General features: G+C 47.8%; 1 protein-coding gene across 1 annotated transcript in view; it reads left to right on the plus strand.

Annotated features, from left to right (window-relative positions):
• Positions 1-12,446, plus strand: part of ADAMTS2 (ADAM metallopeptidase with thrombospondin type 1 motif 2) — a 247,111-nt gene extending 234,665 nt beyond the window's left edge. The window contains exons 18-22 of the mRNA XM_030844679.3: positions 109-241; positions 1,050-1,257; positions 2,715-2,844; positions 3,759-3,848; positions 9,795-12,446. Coding sequence (XP_030700539.1) covers positions 109-241; positions 1,050-1,257; positions 2,715-2,844; positions 3,759-3,848; positions 9,795-10,252 — 1,019 coding nt within the window. The 3' untranslated portion in view covers positions 10,253-12,446. The remainder of the gene's footprint in view (positions 1-108; positions 242-1,049; positions 1,258-2,714; positions 2,845-3,758; positions 3,849-9,794) is intronic.
• The last annotated feature ends 7,675 nt before the right edge of the window (positions 12,447-20,121 follow it).

The raw sequence follows: 20,121 nt of genomic DNA on the forward strand, positions 1-20,121 counted from the left end.
ATTAGCAGGGCGGGGAGAACGGGGCTACGTGACCTGAGGAGCCACCCCTCCACGCCTGCTGGAGGGCCCATACTGTCCCACTGAGCCCCCTCGAGCTCTCGTCTTCAGGGTCCCAGTTCACCAAGTATGGCTGCCGCCGGAGGCTGGACCACAAGATGGTGCACCGAGGCTTCTGCGACTCCCTCTCGAAGCCTAAAGCCATCCGCCGGGCTTGCAACCCACAGGAGTGCTCCCAGCCCGTGTGAGTGCCAGGACTCCCCGGCCCCCAGCCCCACTAGAGGAGGGGAGGGAGAGCCCTGGGGCTCCTGTGAAGGGTGGTGCAGGATCGGGTTCCCTGGATGCTCTGAGCCTCACGTGCCCTGAGACGTTTGACAGATTCTTCCTCACTCACCACGTTCTATGGAGTCTAAGATGTTGCAGGCTGTGCAGTACCCCCCTGCTTCAGACCTGCTAGACGGAAACAATAATGTGCATCTTAGAAATGACAACAAGTGGTAATGCTCAGATGGGGAAACTGAGGCTCCGAGGGTGCAGGGCTTGCTTCTGGTCCGGTGGTAGATGTTTCCCAAGCAGCTCATTCCAGAGGCTGAGGCCTTGGAATGGCCACAGCCATGACCCTTTGGCTCTGGGGTTTGACAGGGCTGCATTTCTGGGCCCAGGTTCCTTTTTTAGGACCCTGAGTGGGGAAGATGGTGGGTAAAAGGCAGGTGGGGGCCGTTCGGGGACAGGTGCTGAGTGTGTCCATGCTGCTGCCCGGAAGGGTTGGTGATGTCAGCGGAAGCTGAGGCCAGAGGGCAGAGCCAGGAGCCTAAGAGGAGACAGAGGCCGGCTGTCCATGGCCACATCCCAATCAGGATCTCCCAGCCGTGGGCATGCTTGGGGTTCATCGTCGGCAGGCCCTCAGGCAGGGGCCCAGCTAGCCTCCAGGGCACCTTCCTGACAGTAGGTAAAGATGCGCCTGGAGGAGCAGGCTGCCTTGCTTCTGTCCACCAGGGCCTCAGCCAGGGTGATTCTCCAGGGGCTGACCGTGTGCTGCTCTGCCCTGACAGGTGGGTCACGGGCGAGTGGGAGGCATGCAGTCAGAGCTGTGGGCGGACGGGCATGCAGGTTCGCTCTGTGCGCTGCGTTCAGCCCCTGCACAACAACACCACCCGCTCCGTGCACACCAAGCACTGCAATGACGCCCGACCCGAGGGCCGCCGGGCCTGCAACCGTGAGCTCTGTCCCGGTCGGTGGCGGGCCGGACCCTGGTCCCAGGTAAGCAGTGCCCCGGCCCTGTGTCCTCAGCCCCCAAACCAAGCTTGGGTGGGACTGAAGTGGCCAGGGCGTTGCACCTGGGCCTGGATGCAGTTCTTGCCCTGGGCCACATCCCGTAGGTCTCAGGGCACCCGTGGTTCCACATGGCTATGGGAAACTCAGTGGAATGTGTATCTTCACTCTGCAGGGTAAAGGCTCCCATGCTCCTGGGGACAGGACCCCCAGGAAACTGGGGACAGCCTGGGCTCCAGGAAACAAAGGGAAGCCTGGGCTTTTGTCTCTGGGGGCCAGAGGTGTGGCTAGAAGGCCGGTCAGACTTGCAGGAGGAAACACGGGCAAGGGAGGACTTAGACTTGGACTGGAAAGGATAGTCTCGGGCTGCAGGAGCCGTTCTGGGGTCAGGGCTGAGCTGATGTGAGCACTGACATCCAGCCCCCGGGCCTGGTGGGTCAGGAGTTGCCAGGACCAACCTTGGGCTCAAAGATTTGCTCAGAAGTTGCTGTAGTCATGGTTAGGCTTTATTACAATGAAAGCACACAGCGTAGAATCAGCACAGGGAAAAAGTGTTTCGGTGAAGTCTGGAGGAAACCAGGCACAAACATCTAGGTGCCCAGGATGTTCACTGGGGATCAGTCACATAGGCATCAGGTGCCTGCGTGACTGACATCAGTTACTGAAGCCCCAGACCCCAGAGCGAAAGCGGATGCTCACCGTAAATCATCTTGTTGGTGTAAACCAACCGAACAAATTGGTGCAGCCTGATCGGAGGCCTCAGGCACGCAAAAACGCTCTTACCAGACAGACCATTCCATGAACTTGGTTCCCAGGAGTTGCCCAAGGGCCAGCCCTGAAAATAGGCCTTTCTTGGGACTGGGCAGGTTTGAGCAACCCCGTCTGCTGAGTCAACCCTTTGTCACACACAAGGCGAACACTTGAGAATCATCCTTTAGCAGGGCTGAGTTGAGTTGTGAGCAGAGCCACGAGTCTGGGCATGACTGCTCATTTGGGTCCCTCCCAATGTGGTGAGGCCAAGGTGGCCCGAGACTGGAGGGGACAGTGAGGGTGCTGGTGGTGTAGAACCTTGTGTCCAGAGGGAGGGAGGGTCCTCTGCCGAAGCCTCCTGGACCCAGGCAGAGCTTTCCCAGTGGCCCCCAGTGCATAGCAGTTCTTCTGGGCCTTGGGCCTCCTCTAGCCAGAGGAGGGAGGTGCTCGCTGAGAAGCCAGAAGTGCCAGGCCCTATCTGGCCCTGCATATTTGTTCTCTCTAACTCACTCTAGAGCCCAGGAGATTGAAGCAGCTGCCCGGGGCTAGGGCTAGGCAGGGCAGGCCTCTAGCTCACCCTCTACCCTTTGTGCCTCCCCACCTTCCGCGTATTGTGGGATCACCCGCTTGGGGAGCCCTTTCAGACCCAGCCTAGCATGGGAAGCGGGCCCTGACTGGTAACGCTCTGCCTGCAGTGTTCGGTAACCTGTGGCAACGGCACCCAGGAACGGCCGGTGCTCTGCCGAACCATGGACGACAGCTTCGGTGTCTGCCGGGAGGAGCGGCCTGAGACGGCCAGGATCTGCAGGCTTGGCCCCTGTCCCCGTAAGCCTTCTGCATGCAGCAAGCCCAGGGGAGGGCGGCGGTCCAGGCAAATGCGGCTCTTCCCACAACTGGTCGAACTCAGCATCTGTGAACTTGAAGGAGAAGCTAAGCCCGCCCAGGCCTAGGCTGGGACCTTTCTCTGGCAGGAAATGGAAGGAACTGGCATTTGCCATGCTCATCTCCAGGCCAGGCCCTAGTGAAGGATGGCGTGGACTCAGTCCATCCCTGCCTTCCTGACACTCCCTTTTGGTCTGGGAGACAGAAACCGGATTCACAGTGACTGCACATCGGGGCTCAGCCCATGCCCATGCGAGTAGGGGGTGCCTGTATGAGTAGGGGGCGCCTGTCGCCCTGCAAGGAGAGCAACCAGAATGCTGGCTGTGTGTAGATGCCTGGCCAAGTGCTAGACACACGTCAGCTCTTTCGGTCCCCACAACCGTTGAAGACGTAGATCCAGTCATGAGTCCCTTCTGCGGAGCAGGGAGCTCGGGGGGTCGGGTGTGCCTCCCCCAGCTGAGGAGAGGGTAGATCCAGGATTCACTTGTTCCCTGCACTTCCAGAGCCAGCACTCAGGGCACTGCTCAGCCCAGAGCAGGGCACGGTGGGGACTTGGAGGGCAGTACAGACATAAGGAGGTGCTGGTAGGGCCTGCGTGTGGGGATAGTAGCTGAAGCTACTCTGCGTAGCTGAGACCCGGATGCTTGGTGTGGGAGAGGCAGGACTGGGCCTGGACAGGGTGCTTGGGGCCCATCTGTGCCGAGGGAGACCTTGCAGGCCACACTGGGGAGTTGGGGCCCTCCTGTCACCCCCTCCCTGGGATGCCAGAATCCAGGGGGCCCTTCTGCCTGGGGTAGGTGGGTTGGGTGCCCAGACCTGGTGCCCCAGCAGCCAAGACTCCTTTCTTTTCCCTCTAGGAAACGTCTCCGATCCCTCCAAGAAGAGCTACGTAGTTCAATGGCTGTCCCGACCAGACCCCAACTCACCAGTCCAGAAGACCTCGTCAAGTAACCGGCCCGTTTATAACTCTGTCTCTGCCCTCCAGTGCATGCCCTGCGCCTTGTGGAGCTTGCCGTGGGCTCCCCTCCTCTCTTTCTATGGAAAACTGCCCTGACTCTTCCTGAGCGCTCTCTTGGTTGAATCTGTTTTCTCCGGGCCTCTGTGCTCGGCTGTCCCCTTTGGAGCCGCCTGGCCGGGAGGGCCAGTCTCGCAGCGGCACGGCCCGGGGCACCGGCCTCTTGTGGGGGTGCCAGGACCTCGCGGTGATGGCTTTTAAAGGGGCAAAGATCTGTCGCGGTGCTGGAGGGGCCAGAGGCCAAAGTTTGAATGTGACCACTTGGTGACCGCCTTGCGGGGCCACATCCCTCCAGGCTGGAGCTGCGGGTCGGAAATCGAGGCGGAGCCCGCCCGTCCTCTTTCAAACGCCGCTTACCAGCGAGGCAAGGCCAGAGGGGTCTCACGGGTGTGCAGTTTTGTTTCGCCATCCTGGGCGCCCGGCCCGTTTCCGGCAGTGTGTCGGCGGCTCCCTGGCCACCTCTGCTGTTGCTGCTGCTGCTGACCCTGTGCTGTGTGTCCTCCTGACTCGTGTGACTGTGGCCTGCTTCCTGTGGCCTTTGTGTCCAGCTCACACAACCCTTGGCCCCCGTACCCTGTCCCCTTGGGGGTTCAGGTCAAGCAGAGGAGGCAGGGGACGTGTCCCCGCAGTGGGACATCAGGACACACCACCACTTGCATTTTCTGTCCATTCGCTCCAATGGCCTTTCTCATCGTGCACACACGACCCTGTGCACGGGCGCGAGAGAGTGAGAGTGAAAGGCTGTCTCATGTGGATGCGGCCACCTACCCATGTGAACAACTACAGAATTACCTCAATTTTTATCGCTTTTTTGCTTAGATAAAACTATGTAGAAGATGCCTTAAAGTTGAAAGGTAACAGAATTGGCTGCTAGCAACCCAGGCAGGAGGCAGGCAGTGCAATCTAGAGGGAGGTGGCCCGCTCATCCACCTTTGGTCAAGGGTAAGGCTTCCCAGTCCAGTCTGTACAGGGCCCCAGGCACAGGCTCACCTCTGTGGAAAGGAGACCCGCTCCATGGCCTGAGCGGCCCTTCGGCACTGACTGTTGTTGGAGCCCCGGGCACTCTGCTGCCGGCGCTGCCTTACACCAGAGGGCGACTGGCCTGGCCCTGGGCGTGACCAGTGTAGCACTCCCGCCGGTCACCCCTCACTCTCCCCAGCCCCGTCCCCTGTTCATAGCATCCCCGCTGGACAGCTCCCAGCCCTCCCCTGGCACTAGTTACTGTTATGTAAATACTCGGTGTAACCCATACTAATTCTCATGACTGTTAACTTCCAACTTTGACTTAGGCAATGCGAGTGACATGAGTGACTCTGGGAAGGTGCAATACGGAATATGCACTTTGGTTTATCAGGGATATTTTACTAGTGTTTTGTATGTATTCAATGACGTATTATATAGGTTCCATTGTCGTTGCTTTTCTGGTTTTTTTATGAGACAACGTTAGTGTGTGCCAAAGTGACTGTGAAAATGACCTTTTACTCTTACTAACAGTGGAAAGACTTCCTGTCATGCATCCCACAAATAAACTCAATAAAAGTTCAGTGAAACTGGGTGCTTGGGTCTGGCACGCTGCTGCCTCCTTCTCTTCATCTCTGTGACCAACGGTGCTGCAGGGCTGCAGGTGCCATTCTGGTCCATTACTTCCTTGGTTTCTGATTCCCGTGACTTTTCTGTCCCCCTTACCCTGCCCAACGTAGATACTGAGGGCCCCTCCCCCACTGAGGCATGTGCCCCCTCCTCAGGCATTTTTCAAAATGTGACAGCAGCTCGTGCAGACACCCCACCGGCATTCTGAGTTTTGAATCCTTAGTGCTAAACAAGCACCTTGCAGGAACACCTTGGCTGTCTCCTTGTGGATAAGTTCTCACAGCTGGGAAAAGGGCCCCATGTGAGCTTCTCCCCATCTTTGGGATCCCAGCCCATGGAGTGGGAATATGGGGTTAGTAGCTGAGACAGTGTCCAGGTCACCATGCCCTGAGCCACCATCAGGCCACTACCCTGGCTCCGGGCACAGCTGTCAGCCTTGGGTTACCTGTTCAGGGAGGGAACAGGTCTGTCTTAGGAGAGTCTTAGGAGAGTCTGGGTTGGGAGAAGGGCAAGGCAGCCGAAGATCTGAGCGCCTGGCCTGTGACATTTACACACGGGTGTGCTCAGCTGTGCCTGCCTTGTCTCCCAAGGCCTACCCTCAGGAGCCACAGGGCCTGTGTGTCCACTCCCCTTGCTGACAAGAACCACACAGCAGGTCAGGGTCCAACCAGGGACCTCCTAATCTGGGGCCTGGGCCATGTCCTGCCAGGGGGCATCTCTCCCTCCCTTTCCCATGAAGGGGTCCTGTTCCAGGGAGGAGGGAGGCCATGAGAAAGGACAACCACCCAGCGCCATGGAGATGGGCATCAGGACACAGGGCCGGGTTCCAGATGCCAGCCTTCGGGTGGGGTCACAGTAGCTGTGGCTGGGGTCAGCCTGCCCAGAGCTCTGATCATTGAAAGACTCCCAACTCAAGAGACGGGAGACCAAGACAACTGTGTCTGATGAACTGCGTCCACTAAGTCTCCTTGCCCAAACAGATCAGGAGAAATACCTGCTGAGGGAACCTTGCCTAGAGCTGTGGGCAGACCACCAACAGGGCTGCTCCGATAAAACTTTGATTACAAAACCAGGTGGAGGGACCGACTTGGCCCACAAGAGTGGTTGGCAGACCCTTACCCTAGACTGATGTGACACCCGCTTCTCGGATCCCAGCCTGGTGAAAGACAAGTGAGGGAGATGCTTGTTATTTGTGTGAAGGAAGAGGCACGGGTGACAGGAGAGGGTGTCTGTGTGGCAGGGGTGACCCCAGTCCCAGCAGCACGGCTAGGCCTGGCTGCATCCTTGTTGAGGCCTATGCCTCTGGCCTCCCCGCCCCAGCTGATGGCCAAAGCCTGGGGGAGATGCTGCACCTAGTATTACCAAAGCCCCCTTGTATCTCCTTGAGGGCTGTCATGGTGGTTTCCACACGCTTACCCCAGTGACTGCCAGGGAGCGGGGAGGGACCAGGAGGGGAGAAGGGAGCAGGGGCTCTGAGCATGACCTGCCCAGCTTCAAACAGGACTGTTCTGGTTTCATCTGTCTCAGATATTGGATATCTGTATAAAATTTTATCCAAGGTTTTAAAACCCTGAAAGCCACATCTCAGCATCTTTTAGTCTGATTTCTGGAATCGACCCTCAGCACAAGGCCATCTGCCTTTCCCCTCCACAAGTGGGCCTATTTCTCCATCTCAAGGTTAGGAAGACCAGGGCTTTTCCTAAACAGCCTATCTGTCCTTATCTCTTCATACCCTGGATCCTGCACCTAGTCATGTTTCCTCCTTATTTTGGCTCAGAGTCCAGGTTGGGTCCCTCTCTAATGATACGTGCCTCTGTGTATTCTTCCCTGTAGCACTGACATTCTAAAATCCATGATTTCCTTGCTTTGTACTTGCTCAATTATTCACATTGGTCTTTTTCACCTTTATGCATTCTTCAATTCACTGTTCTAGGCTCTGGTATAAAGGTGCATCCAGATACAGCTCGGGGCTCTGCCTTTTGGAGCTTCAAGATAATGAAAAAGTCAGGCATTAGTTACCTTATCCAACAACTAAATGTGGACTTGGTAGCTGGGATGGAATGCTGGGAAAGGGAGACCCATGGCACCATAAGACCACATACTGGGGGATTTAACCTGCAAGGGAAGTCAAGGGATGCTTGCCTGAGGAAGATGTGTTTCAGCTGAGCCTCGGGGATAAGAGGAAGAGGGGAGGCACAGTATGTGCAAAGGCCCTGTGGCCACAGAGAGCACACTGCAGAGCAAGGCAATCAAGGCCTGAATGAGACTGGAGAGGTGAAGGGGACGGGTCCTCGCCCTGAAAACAATGGAGGAGCAATACAAGGGCTTCAGTCTGGACGGTGACAAGGTCACATCTCCGGCTGAAGAACATCATTCTGCTTGCAGCAGGATAGCTAGATAAGAAGGAGGAAGAATGGAGACAGGCAGGCAGAAAGGAAGCTCTTACCACGTTGCAGCCAAGAGGCAAGGTAGCTTGGCACTGTGGAGGCAGGAGAGAGGGGAGCGTGGACACATCTGAGAGCATCAGGGGAAATACTGACAGACCTGGAGATGACTGCACAGGGGATGCCCGGGGTCTGGCTTGTGCACATGAAGGGCCATTCTCTGAGATAGGTGGTGCCAGTGAAGGCCATGGGCTTGGGCCAGACATGTGGAATCCACTTTTGGGACCACAGGAGTTGAGGGGTATCTAGTAGCCTGTTGTGTCCAAGTGTTTGAAGCTCCAGGAGTTTGAGGTTGGTGTCCAACTAAGTAGGTTGCCAGCCTGTAAGGGAAAATTATAAGCTGGAGCAATGGCCATGCAGAGGGCAGATGTCAGAACCACGGGCCCTGAATGGGAGAGGGCCTGCCCGTCTGTTATTGTGAGAACTTTCAGTGAGCTAGCATAGCTTCACATGCAGATGTAGAACGTGCCCTGCGTTAATGCAGAGTAACCATGTCAGATGTGGTCCCCATCAGTGGCTGCCCCTTCCCTCCCTCCTTCCTTCCCACCTCCCCTCTTTCCTTCCTTTAAATAGGAGATGAGTTCACCTGGGAGACTGAGGGGAAAGGAGGGCACAGCAGAGGTTTATGTGGGAAAAGTTTGAAATGCCCATTATGAAGAATAGAGAGTGACTGAGCAGGGCACATAGTTGGAGGGTTGGGCCCATTGAAGTCAGTGATCAGGAATTTATAATGGACCAAATATCCCCTGTTATACTGTTAAATGACTTATTCTTTTATGTTGAATGAATTTTTGTAAATCATCTCAATTTTTGTGTTGTGTGTGAAATTAGGTGTTAAGGGAAAGGGAAGGGGGTAAAAATTCAGGAAGAAGACAGAGAGTGAGAACAAGAGGAGTTGGATGGGTCATATTAATACAGCTGCAGCCAGGGTTGGAGCCAGGCCAGGGAGAAGACAGCCATGAGGAAAGAGGGAAAGAGAGAGACAACTATGGCCTCTGCAGAGAGTCAGGGCTCTCCATACAAGACAGACCGTGGATGACCAGATCTTGGGTGGGAAAGAAAGGGGAGGATGTGCTGGGCAGAAGAATTAGTCTATGTGAAGGCATCAAGCTCTGGAGCACTTTGGAAAATGGCCAGAAGCTCAATGTGGCAGGGCCACGTGGTGGATGAAGCAGTGGCAGGACATAAGGCTCTCAAGTAAGTTGAGGCAAGTGGAAGAAATCCCAGATAAGTCTGCATGATTTTTAATTTCTATTTAGTCCCTTTTCAGAAACAAAGATCATCTGGAGAGTTTGGGTGAGGATGGGAACAAAATGTGGAGGAGTATGGTGAGGCCACCACCAAGGCTCTGGGATGCGCTCTTTTGGGTGTTAGGAATTGGTTTTTTAGGTTTAATTTTGTTATAGTTACTGCTTAAAGATTACTGTAGAGTCAAACTGTGCCAAAGAATGTCATTGGGGTTACCACTGGGCTATCAAACGTGAACATCTGATAAAGTCCCATTCTTTAAGATGAGCTTGGAATCACTCCCTGAGAATAGACAGGCCTCATTTCTGTCTCAGACTTTGAGAGATACTGAAAAATTTGCACTCAGTCAGGGCCTGCTTGGAGGAGGGGAGCATTGCTCACAGCTTGTGTGGCAGCACTCAAGGGTGGGGTCCCCGGATCCACCCTGCCCAAAGGCTGCCCGATATCAAAACCACACAGGCTTTCTGTGTGAGCTCGCTTGCCTCTGTGCTGTCTCTGGGCTCTTTCAAATGCCTCCTCCAGAAAACTGCTTCCTGTGGGGGAACAAGGTCCCCCTTACCTGTCCTTTGGTTATTTGTCCCACTTTTCTCTTTCAGAGGGCCGCTGCCAAGGTGACAAGTCAATGTTCTGTAGGATGGAAGTCTTGTCTCGCTATTGCTCCATCCCAGGCTACAATAAGCTGTGCTGCAAATCCTGTAACCTGCAAGACAACCTCACCAATGTGGACGACAGGGCAGAACCACCCTCTGGGAAGCACAATGACATTGAAGAGCTCATGCCCACCCTCCCAGTGCCCACTCTAGTCATGGAGGTGCAGCCTCCGCCAGGCACACCCCTGGAGGTGCCTCTCAATACTTCCAGCACCAGTGCCACCGAGGACCATCCGGAAACCAATGCTGTGGATGTGCCCTACAAAATCCAGGGCCTGGAGGATGAAGTCCAGCCACCCAACCTAATCCCTCGACGACCGAGCCCATACGAAAAGACCAGGAACCAAAGAATCCAAGAGCTCATTGATGAGATGAGGAAGAAAGAGATGCTCGGAAAGTTCTAATAAAATGGAAAGATAGCATCAATAGCATTTTTTTTTTCTTGCTTATAGAGATATTCCATGGGATGGCAACTCCTGTGTTGTGGAGATGAAGTCAGATTCCTGATTCCAAAAGATTTGGGGAAAACAAAGAGGGAGAATAATGTAAAAAGAAAAAAAAAATATATATATATATATATATATATATGTCCTGTACTGAGGTGGAGTGTGGGTTGGAGAGGAATATAGAGGTTCTACAACCCCCATTGATGAGGGAAGGCAGGAGGGACAACTCGGAGAGAGAAAACGTTTGCCCCAAGTTTCTGAGCAAGTGATTGGGAATCTTCTTTTCCTTGTGGTGACCACCTTGCTGGAGACACAGGACATTTCCTGCCAATCTGCAGACTGAGACACAAGCCCCATGGGACTCTTGGGAGAAACGATGATTTATTTACTAACTGACCAGTCACTAAGATGAGTGCGGTGAAGTGGAGGCCATGAACTCCAATCTTCGAGGTGGTGAGGCAGGTGATGAAGATGAGTGTGGTGGCCAGCTGGCACTCCCAGGCTCTCCCAGGCCTCTTTTATCTTCACTAACCCGGGCCTTGCTTGTCACCTCTGGCCAGCCTGGCCTCAGACCCGGGGCTCCCCAGAGAGGCTCTCCTCTTCCCCAAGTGCACTGGAAGGTTGAGGGAGGCATGCACTCTGCTGGAAAGTCCAGTGAGTGGGCAAGGCTCACTTTTTTTGTGTGTGTGAACATGCAGCTTAAACTTCCCCAAATGACAAGACCCAAGCACATTAGCTCCTTAGCTGGGCCTAGCCTGCCATGTAATTCTTAAGCTTTTCATGTCCAGGAAAGTTCTAAAGCCTTTGTATTCTCACCAGTCATAGATCTTAGAGAACTCTTTCTTATTTCATTCCTCATTCTGTGGATGAGAATACTGGGCTCATGATAGGTGCTAAAACCTTTATCGGAACCTGTGCATGTGTGTGTGTGTGAACCTCTGCAAGAGGTCCAAGGGACAGAGTAAGGGGGTAAGAAACAGTGAAGGGACATCTGGGATGATGCTTAACCTTCCAAATGGTTGAAAACTAGCCTCCCCATCTCCCCAGCATAGCCTACCTCTCTCCCCTCTGCCACCATGTTCCACACTTGCTCATACATGTCCCAGTGTCTCCAAGGAGCTTGCTGGCTCCTAAGAACCAAACTGGAGAAACCTTTCTGAATTCTCTCATAGTATCACTTCTTTAACAAGATGTAGTGTGAAGCACTTCTGCACCCTCGTCTCTTTATCATTAGGAAATGTATCCACGGCTTTCCCTCGTTGGTTGAACCCATGGCAGCTGGTGCTACTCACGGGCTGAAGGACTGGGCAGTGCTTGCTTGGGTCCATCCTGGAATGTCGAGGAAGCTCCGGACTAACCCTAGCCAGAGTATTACTCAGTTTACCCAGCTTGGGGGCCACAGAATGGGAACACTCCCTTCTCAGATCACAGCAGAGCAGGGCTGTGTGTCTTGGGGGCTGGAAGACTTTAGGGAGGGGCCCCAGGTGGGACACACCCAGGGGGATCTCTCTTCTGCTGTAGGAAGAAAGATGCCCTCTGGGAACTGTAGGCCAAGTGGCCACGGCCCCATATGCCATACTCAGTGCCTTGGGCCATATATCCACAAAGTTCTCTAGACTAGATGGTCCTCAGAAGTCTCTCTGTGTATGAAGGCTGTGTTCACCCGCTCTGAGACACTGCAAATTTCCACTGAGCTTGAGACAGGTGGAGAGCTGGCTTAGCAACAGTCCGGAGCTTCCAGAGCTGGCTGAGAGGCTTCTGCAGTCTGGGGAAGGCAGAGGATGTCTTTGAGCCAAGGTTTCCCAACACCAGGTTGAGACTCAGAGGTCCTCTTTGTTCACTGCTCTGCAAAGTCAGCTGAGGGGCCCAAGAGTCACTTCATGTTCATGGGAAGACTAGTGCTGGAGTTTTGGGACCTGGCTCTCTGATCTACTCCTTTTGGAAAACCCATGGAATTTCACGTATAAGCCTTTCATGTGTACTATAAAGTCGTTTGTTTGTTTGTCTGGAGTATATTATAAATGGTGCTCAATAGCAAAGTCTTTATCAGATGAAGCATTACGACTATGTACTCCTGTCTGACAGGCAGCTGCCACATGGGTCATTTTGGTGCTGAACTCACATCACAACATTTTATCTTACTGATGACAGCAATCAGTACGTTTGTTTTTCTGTATAGTAAAATTTGGCTCCTTGGTTTTATAACTTATTAAAGTCAAAATGTCTGTGTTTTTGCACATCATGCCTGTGTTTGTTTGTTACCTTGACTACACTTGTCCCCCATTCCCAGCCTAAACTTGGGCAGACAGAAGGATATGCTTCCCTCACAATGCCAAGAGATGTGGAGGGACACCAGTAGGCAGTGAGCCAAGGCTGCACAAGTCAGGATCCCATGAGGGGCGAGAGGTGCCCAGAAGGACCGATCTCTCTCCCAGCTCCCCGTGGAGTCAGTTCTCCAGGCAACACGGCTTAGCCAAAGGCTCCCAAGTCAACCTTAGTTCAAGGAGGAAACACCTCCTCCTCCCTGACTGCAATCCCTTCTCTCTTATAATTAGGTTTCCAGAAAAAAAATACTAGATGTTGAGGTAAATTTTAAATTCAGAAAAACAGCAAATAACTTTTGAGTATGAAAATGGAACACACTTATACTAAAAATTATTTTTTGTTTCTCTGAAACTCACATTTAACCGAGAATCTTGAAATTTTATTTGCTACATTTGGTAACCCTACTTACAATCAGTATTCTACTTTTAAAGACAGGTGCATGCTCTCTGGTCCTCTGATATTAGCAGGTATTGGGGAGGAGGGAGGTTGAAGGACAGAAGAGGTGATTTCTTCTGCTACCCTGACCAAGTAGGAATCAGGCAATGTCACAGTGCTGGGGAGAGGGAACAATCAGAAATCTTATTCGTTTGTACAGGGGTTATACGTGGCTTAGGAATACACAGTATTTCTCCTTGTTCTTTGCTATAATTTGTTTTGACTCCTTTTTTAAAAAATATTTATTTATTTATTTATTTATTTATCTTTGGCAGCGTTCCATCTTCGTTGTTGCGCGAGGGCTTTCTCTAGTTGCGGCGAGTGGGGGCTACACTTTGTTGCGGTGCACGGGCTTCTCATTGCGGTGGCTTCTCTTGTGGCGGAGCACAGGCTATAGGTGCACGGGCTCAGTAGTTGCAGCACGTGGGCTCAGTAGTTGCAGCTCTCAGGCTCTAGAGCACAGGCTCAGCAGTTGTGGCGCACGGGCTTAGTTGCCCCACAGCATGCGGGATCTTCCCGGATCAGGGCTCGAACCCATGTCCCCTGCATTGGCAGGCAGACTCTTAACCACTGTGCCACTAGGGAAACCCCTTGACTCCGTTTTTATAGTACAGTTATTTACAACGGGGAAGAGGAATTCGGAATGGGTATGTGTGAATGTGTGTGTTAGCAGTGGAGAGAAAGAGCCTTGGGTGAGCAGAAACTGGCTGAGACTAAATACCTGGCAAAGGTAACTCATAACTGGATAACCCAGAAGGTTATTTTAGGAAACAGGCCCTGGGTTGTAGAGGAAGTGGTAAGGAAGGCCCAATCCATGCTTCCTGAAGAATGTTGATAAATGGTTAGGAGGAGCCAAATGATGTCATTACTGAGGATTTGGCCACCACTCCCTCCTCTGGGCACCGTGTGAGTCCCTGATTTGCATGCACAGAGCAGCCATGCCATGGTCATACCCGGGGGTTTATACTCCACTGTGAATTCTTAGCCCAGGGGAACACAGTACACTCCCATTTAGAGGCTGTGTAGCCAATTCCCCCCGAACCTCATGACCCCACACTGTTGTTGCTTCATCTTTGGGGGCTCCCTCAGGGACTAACCTCAAATACACATAAAAGTTACACAAAGACAGTGTGTGAGCGCCCCACGGGGCACCGAAGCAACAAATGCCTTGGTTCAAATAAGATTCTTCTAGTTTCTTTATGTGAACACTTAGATCACTGATTTTCCACCTTTCTTCTTTAAAACTCCATGCATTTATGGCTATAAATTTCCATCTATACAGCTGTAGCTGCACCCCACAAAATTTGATATTTCATACATTTTTTGTCATTTCATTCCAACTAGTTTCTAGCTTCCATTGTGACTTCCTCTTTTACCTAAGAGTTATTAAGCATGTTGCTTAATTTCCAAACATTAGGGGGTATTCTGGTTATGGATTGTTACAGATTTCTAGCTTATTTTATTGTGGTCAGAAAACATTTTGGGGAATATTCCAACTCTTTGAAATTGGTTGAGGCTGGCTTCATTGCCCATGATGTGGTCAGTTTTTTTGTTTTGTTTTGTTTTTATTGCACATGTGCTTGAAAGAATATGCAACTGGTAATTGTTTTTTATTTATTTAGGTTGCAGCACATGGGATCTTCGTTGAGGCATGCAGGCTCTTATTTGCGGCATGCAGGCTTCTTAGTTGTGGCACTCAGACTTCTTAATTGCGGCATGCATGTGGGATCTAGTTCCCTGACCAGGGATCAAACCCGGGCCCCCTGCATTGGGAATGCAGAGTCTTACCCACTGGACCACCAGGAAAGTCCCACAACTGGCAATTGTTGAATACAGTATTCTATATAGGTCTGTGATGTCAAATTGGTTAATTTATTATTCAGATCTTTTGTATCTTGACTTAGTTTTCTTCTTGTTCTATTAATTTGATAAAGAGTTGTTTTAATACCTCCCACTGATTGTGGATTTTTCTATTTCTCCTTGCAGTTTTATCCATTTTTGCCCTTCTTTTTAAAAAATAAGCTATTTTACTATTTTGAAGTCTCATAATGGGAGCGTACAAATTTCTAATTGTATCTCTTGTTGGTAACATTATCCTTTCATCCTTATGAATTGATCAATTTTATTAAAAAAATTTTGAAATTTTCCCCCCTAATATTAGTATAGCTATATCAGCTTTTTTTTTGGTTAGTGGTTGCACAATATAACTTCTTCCATTCTTTTACTTGCAAATTTCCTAGATCTTATGTGTGCTATTTGTACTTTGTAAACATATAATTTTCAATATCATCTAACACTTTAATCTTTTGATTAGACCATTTAGTCTATTACATTTAATGTCATCACTGACACCAGTGCCCTTATATCTACTTCTTTTGTGCTATTTGTGATCTGTAATTTTTTTTTTCTCTTCTTTCTTGCCTTCCTTTGGATTGGGTGCTTTTTTTTCCATTCCATCTTAGCCCTATGTTAGTTTTGAAGCTACATACTACTTTTCTCTTATTTTAATGAGTATTCAAGACATTTCAACACACACTCTTAATTTACCATCATCTATTATTCTTCTTAAAGTGACCTTCTTTCCAACAATGCAAATCCTTAGAATAGTGGTCTCAAGCTCTATGTGATGAAAGATAAATTTTTAAAATTTTCATTTCATCATGGACTAATAAAATATAAAGGAATTAATAGAAAAATAAGTAAAAAAGCAAAAAGATATACAAAACACAAGCTTAATTTTAAAATAATTTTGAGGTATAATTGACGTACAATAAACCACACATACTTAGGTGTACAATTTGACAAGTTTTGAAATATATACAAATGGGAAGTTATCACCACAATCAAGATAGTGAATATACCCATCACACCCAGTAGTTTCTTCCCACCCCTTTGTAATCTCCCTCCCCTTCATTCCTATCTCCAAGCAACCACTGATCTTCTTTGTGTCACTACAGATTAGTTTTCATTTTCTAGAATTTCATAAAAATAGAATTAAACAGTATTTACTCTCTCTTGCTGCTTCCAGCCAGTATAATTATTTTTTACATTCATACATGTTATTGCATATATCAGTAGTTCATTCTCTTTTATTACTAAGTAGTATTCTATTGTATGAATACATTACTGTTGGTTTATCCATTCAGCAGTTGATGGACATTTGGGTTGTTTATAACTTGTGGCTTTTACAAACAAAGATCTATGATCATTTGTGTATAGGTCTTTGTATGGTGTGTGTATTCCTTTAAGCAAAACACCTAGGAGTAGAATGGCTGGATCATATGGGAGGTGTATGTTTAACTTTTTAACCAGCAGCATATGAGACTTCCAGTTCATCTACACTGTCACCAACACTTGATACGGTCAATCTTTTAAATTTTAGCCATTCTAAAAGATATCTAGTAGATATCTCATTGTAGTTTTAATCTGCATTTCCTTACTGAATAATGATGTTGAGCATCTTTTCATATCCTTACTTGCCATAGGTAGATAAATCACTCGATCAACAAATAGATGTAGATTGATCAATAGATAGACAGATGATAGATAGAGACATATAGATTGATCAATTTTCTTTAGTGAGGTGTATGTCAAATCTTGCCAAATTTTCATTGCATTATTCATTTTCTTATTTAGTTTGGAGAGTTCTTTATATATTATAAATACAAGTAATTTATCAGATGCATGCTTTGCAAATTTTCTACCAGTTTGTGGCTTATCTCCTCATTCTCTTAACAATGTATTTTGAGGAGCATAAGTTTTAATAAAGTTCAACTTATCAATTTGTTCTTTCATGGACTGTACTTTTCATGTTGTGTCTAAGAAATCTTTGCCTAACCTAAGGCCACAAAGATTTTCTTATATGTTTTGTTCTATAAGTTTTATATTCTTAGATTTTATATCTATATCTATGATATATTTTGAGTTAATTTTTGTATATGAAGTGAAATATGGATCCAAGTTCACCTTTTTGCATATGGATATCCAAATGTTGCAGCACTGTTTTTTGAAAAGATTATCCTTTCTTCACTAAATTACCAAAGGTCATGAAAATTTCCTCTTACTTTTTTTCCCTAAAAATTGAATAGTTTTTGCTCTCACATTTAGGGCTATTCTCCATTTTGATTTAGTATTTGAATGTGGTGTGACATTAGGATCTAAACTCATCTTTTTTGCATGTGGATATCCACCTTGCTGTATCATTTGTTAAAAGACTGCCTTTTCCCTGTAGTCCCTGTTAAAAGACTACCTTTTCCTTGGCGTATTTTCCAAAGTCAGGTTTTTCTCTAAATTGTTTCATTGATCTATATGTCTTCCCTTACACTAGTGCTACATTGTCTTGAGTATTATGGATTTTAGTAAGTTTTGAAATCAGAAAGTGTAACTCCTTTAACTTTGTTCTTTTTTTTACATCTTTATTGGAGTATAATTGCTTTACAATGGTGTGTTAGTTTCTGCTTTATAACAAATTGAATCAGTTATACATATTACATATGTTCCCATATCACTTCCCTCTTGCGTCTCCCTCCCTCCCACCCTCCCTATCCCACCCCTCCAGGCGGTCACAAAGCACCAAGCTGATCTCCCTGTGCTATGTGGCTACTTCCCACTAGCTATCTACCTTATGTTTGGTAGTGTATATACGTCCATGCCTCTCTCTCGCTTTGTCACAGCTTACCCTTCCCCCTCCCCATATCCTCAAGTCCATTCTCTAGTAGGTTTGTGTCTTTATTCCTGTCTTACCCTTAAGTTCTTCATGACATTTTTTCCCTTAAATTCCATATATATGTGTTAGCATACGGTATTTGTCTTTCTCTTTCTGACTTACTTCACTCTGTATGACAGACTCTAGGTCTATCCACCTCATTACAAATAGCTCAATTGTTCTTCTTTTTGAAAATTGTTTGGCTCTTCTGAGTCCTTTGTATATATTTCCACATACATTTTTTTTTTTTTTTTTTTTTTTTTTGCGGTACGCGGGCCTCTCACTGTTGTGGCCTCTCCCGTTGCGGAGCACAGGCTCCGGACGCGCAGGCTCAGCGGCCATGGCTCACGGGCCTAGCAGCTCCGCGGCATGTGGGATCTTCCCAGACTGGGGCACGAACCCGTGTCCCCTATATCGGCAGGCCGACTCTCAACCACTGCGCCACCAGGGAAGCCCCCGGTGTGGATTCTTTAGTATTTTCTACATACAGGATCATGCCGTCTATGAATACAGTTTTACGTCTTCTTGTTCCATCTAGACTTCCTTTTTTTCATCGTTGGACTGGCTAGAACTTCCAAACAATGCTAAATAGAAGTGGCAAGAATGGGTATACTTGTCTTGCTCTTGATCTCACGGGAAAAGCATACAGTTTTTCACCATGAAGTATGATGCTAGCTGTGGGCTTTTTGTAGATACACTTCTTTAGATGAAGGAAGGTACCTTATAGTCCTAGTTCACTGAGAGTGTTTATCATGAGTGGTATCGGATTTTGTCAAATACTTTTTCTGCATCTATTTAGATGGTCATGTGTTTTTTGTCGTTTATCCTTTTGTCATTGTATTAATTGATTTTCAAATGTTAAATCAACCTTGCATTCCAGATCTACATCCAATTTGGTCGTGGTCTGTAATTCTTTTTCTCTATTCCTGAATTTGGTTTCTTAATATTTTTTGTTGAGGGTGATTGTACCTATATCCCATAGTTTTCTCATCATGTCTGGCTTTGGTATCAGAGAATGCTGGCCACATAGAATGAGTTGGGAAGTGTTCCCTCCTATTCTATTTTGTAGAAGAGTTTGTGAAGAATTGATATTATTTCTTTTATTTTTATGTTTGATAGAATTCATGAGTGAAGACATCTGGCCTGAGCTTTTTCTTATACCAAGATTTTAAATTACAAATAAGTTTCTTTACTTATTATAGGTTGATTTCTTCTTGGATCAGTTTTGGTAGTTTGTGTCTTTCTAGGAATTTGTCCATTTCATCTAAATTATCTAATTTGTTGGCATACAGTTATTCATAATATTCCCTTATAATCTTTTTGTCTGTTTCAGAGTCAGTAATGACATCCTCTTTTTTACTCCTTATTTTGGCAATTTGTGTTCTTTCTTTTTTTCTTGGTTAATCTAGTTCAAGCTTTTTCAATTTTGTTGGTCTTATCAAAGAACCAATATTTGGTTTCACTGATTTTTCTCTCTTGCTTTTCTATTTTCTATTTTCAGTTTTCATCGAATAGATTTCCTTTTTTCTCCTTGCTTGAGATTAGTTTGCTCTTCTGGTTTCTTTTTTTTTTTAATCCAGCATTTTTGTTTTTTAAACTTTATTTTCATAGAACATATTTTCACATTAGAAAGTCCCACAGTGGGAAAATAATAATTTATTACCAATAGTTTTGTATTTGTGGACAGGTTATTTTAGGACAAATAAACACATTTGAGGATCAGGTCTTAGTTTAGAATCTGCAATACTTTGACACATCAGCAAGGGGGACCTCTTCCCTAAACGGGACTTATCTATATTTAGAACCTCTCCACACTCTTCTTCCTATGATTTAGAAATTAGTAATGTGAGATATCAGCACTTCCCAATTTTAAAGTTTCCCCAGGACATGTAACTATCAGTAGCTGGTACCAACTGAACAGAGGAGTAAGTTTTCAAAACACTGTTTAATTTTCTGCAAAATCTTTACTTATGAATTAACAGTCTTTCCCTTATTCGTCATTCTCAAGACAAATGTAGAAGCTTGATCATGTATTGATAGTAAGAAAGCTGAATTTACTCTAAGAGGTTGATAAATTAAAAGGCCAAAGCTCATATATAATGTTAAGTTATACTCTGAGTCTTGTGAGAAGCTGGGAGACAACCCCATTAACGCATCAGAACGCAGAACTCAGTCTTACAATTTCTCAGATACAAGTCCTCTCAAACCTTGTCCTCAAAGATTAACCTCTGAAAATAACCATGTGATTAGGATAAAGGTTTGTCTCACCAATGGCTTATATGTTATTTCCTCTTTATTGTCAGTGGAATGGCATGGCAGAGCAGAGGCAAAGAGTTGTACAATCAGTTCTTAAGATATTAAG

This window comes from Globicephala melas, chromosome 3, assembly GCF_963455315.2.
Source record: "Globicephala melas chromosome 3, mGloMel1.2, whole genome shotgun sequence".
In the NCBI taxonomy this organism is placed as follows: Eukaryota; Metazoa; Chordata; class Mammalia; order Artiodactyla; family Delphinidae; genus Globicephala; species Globicephala melas.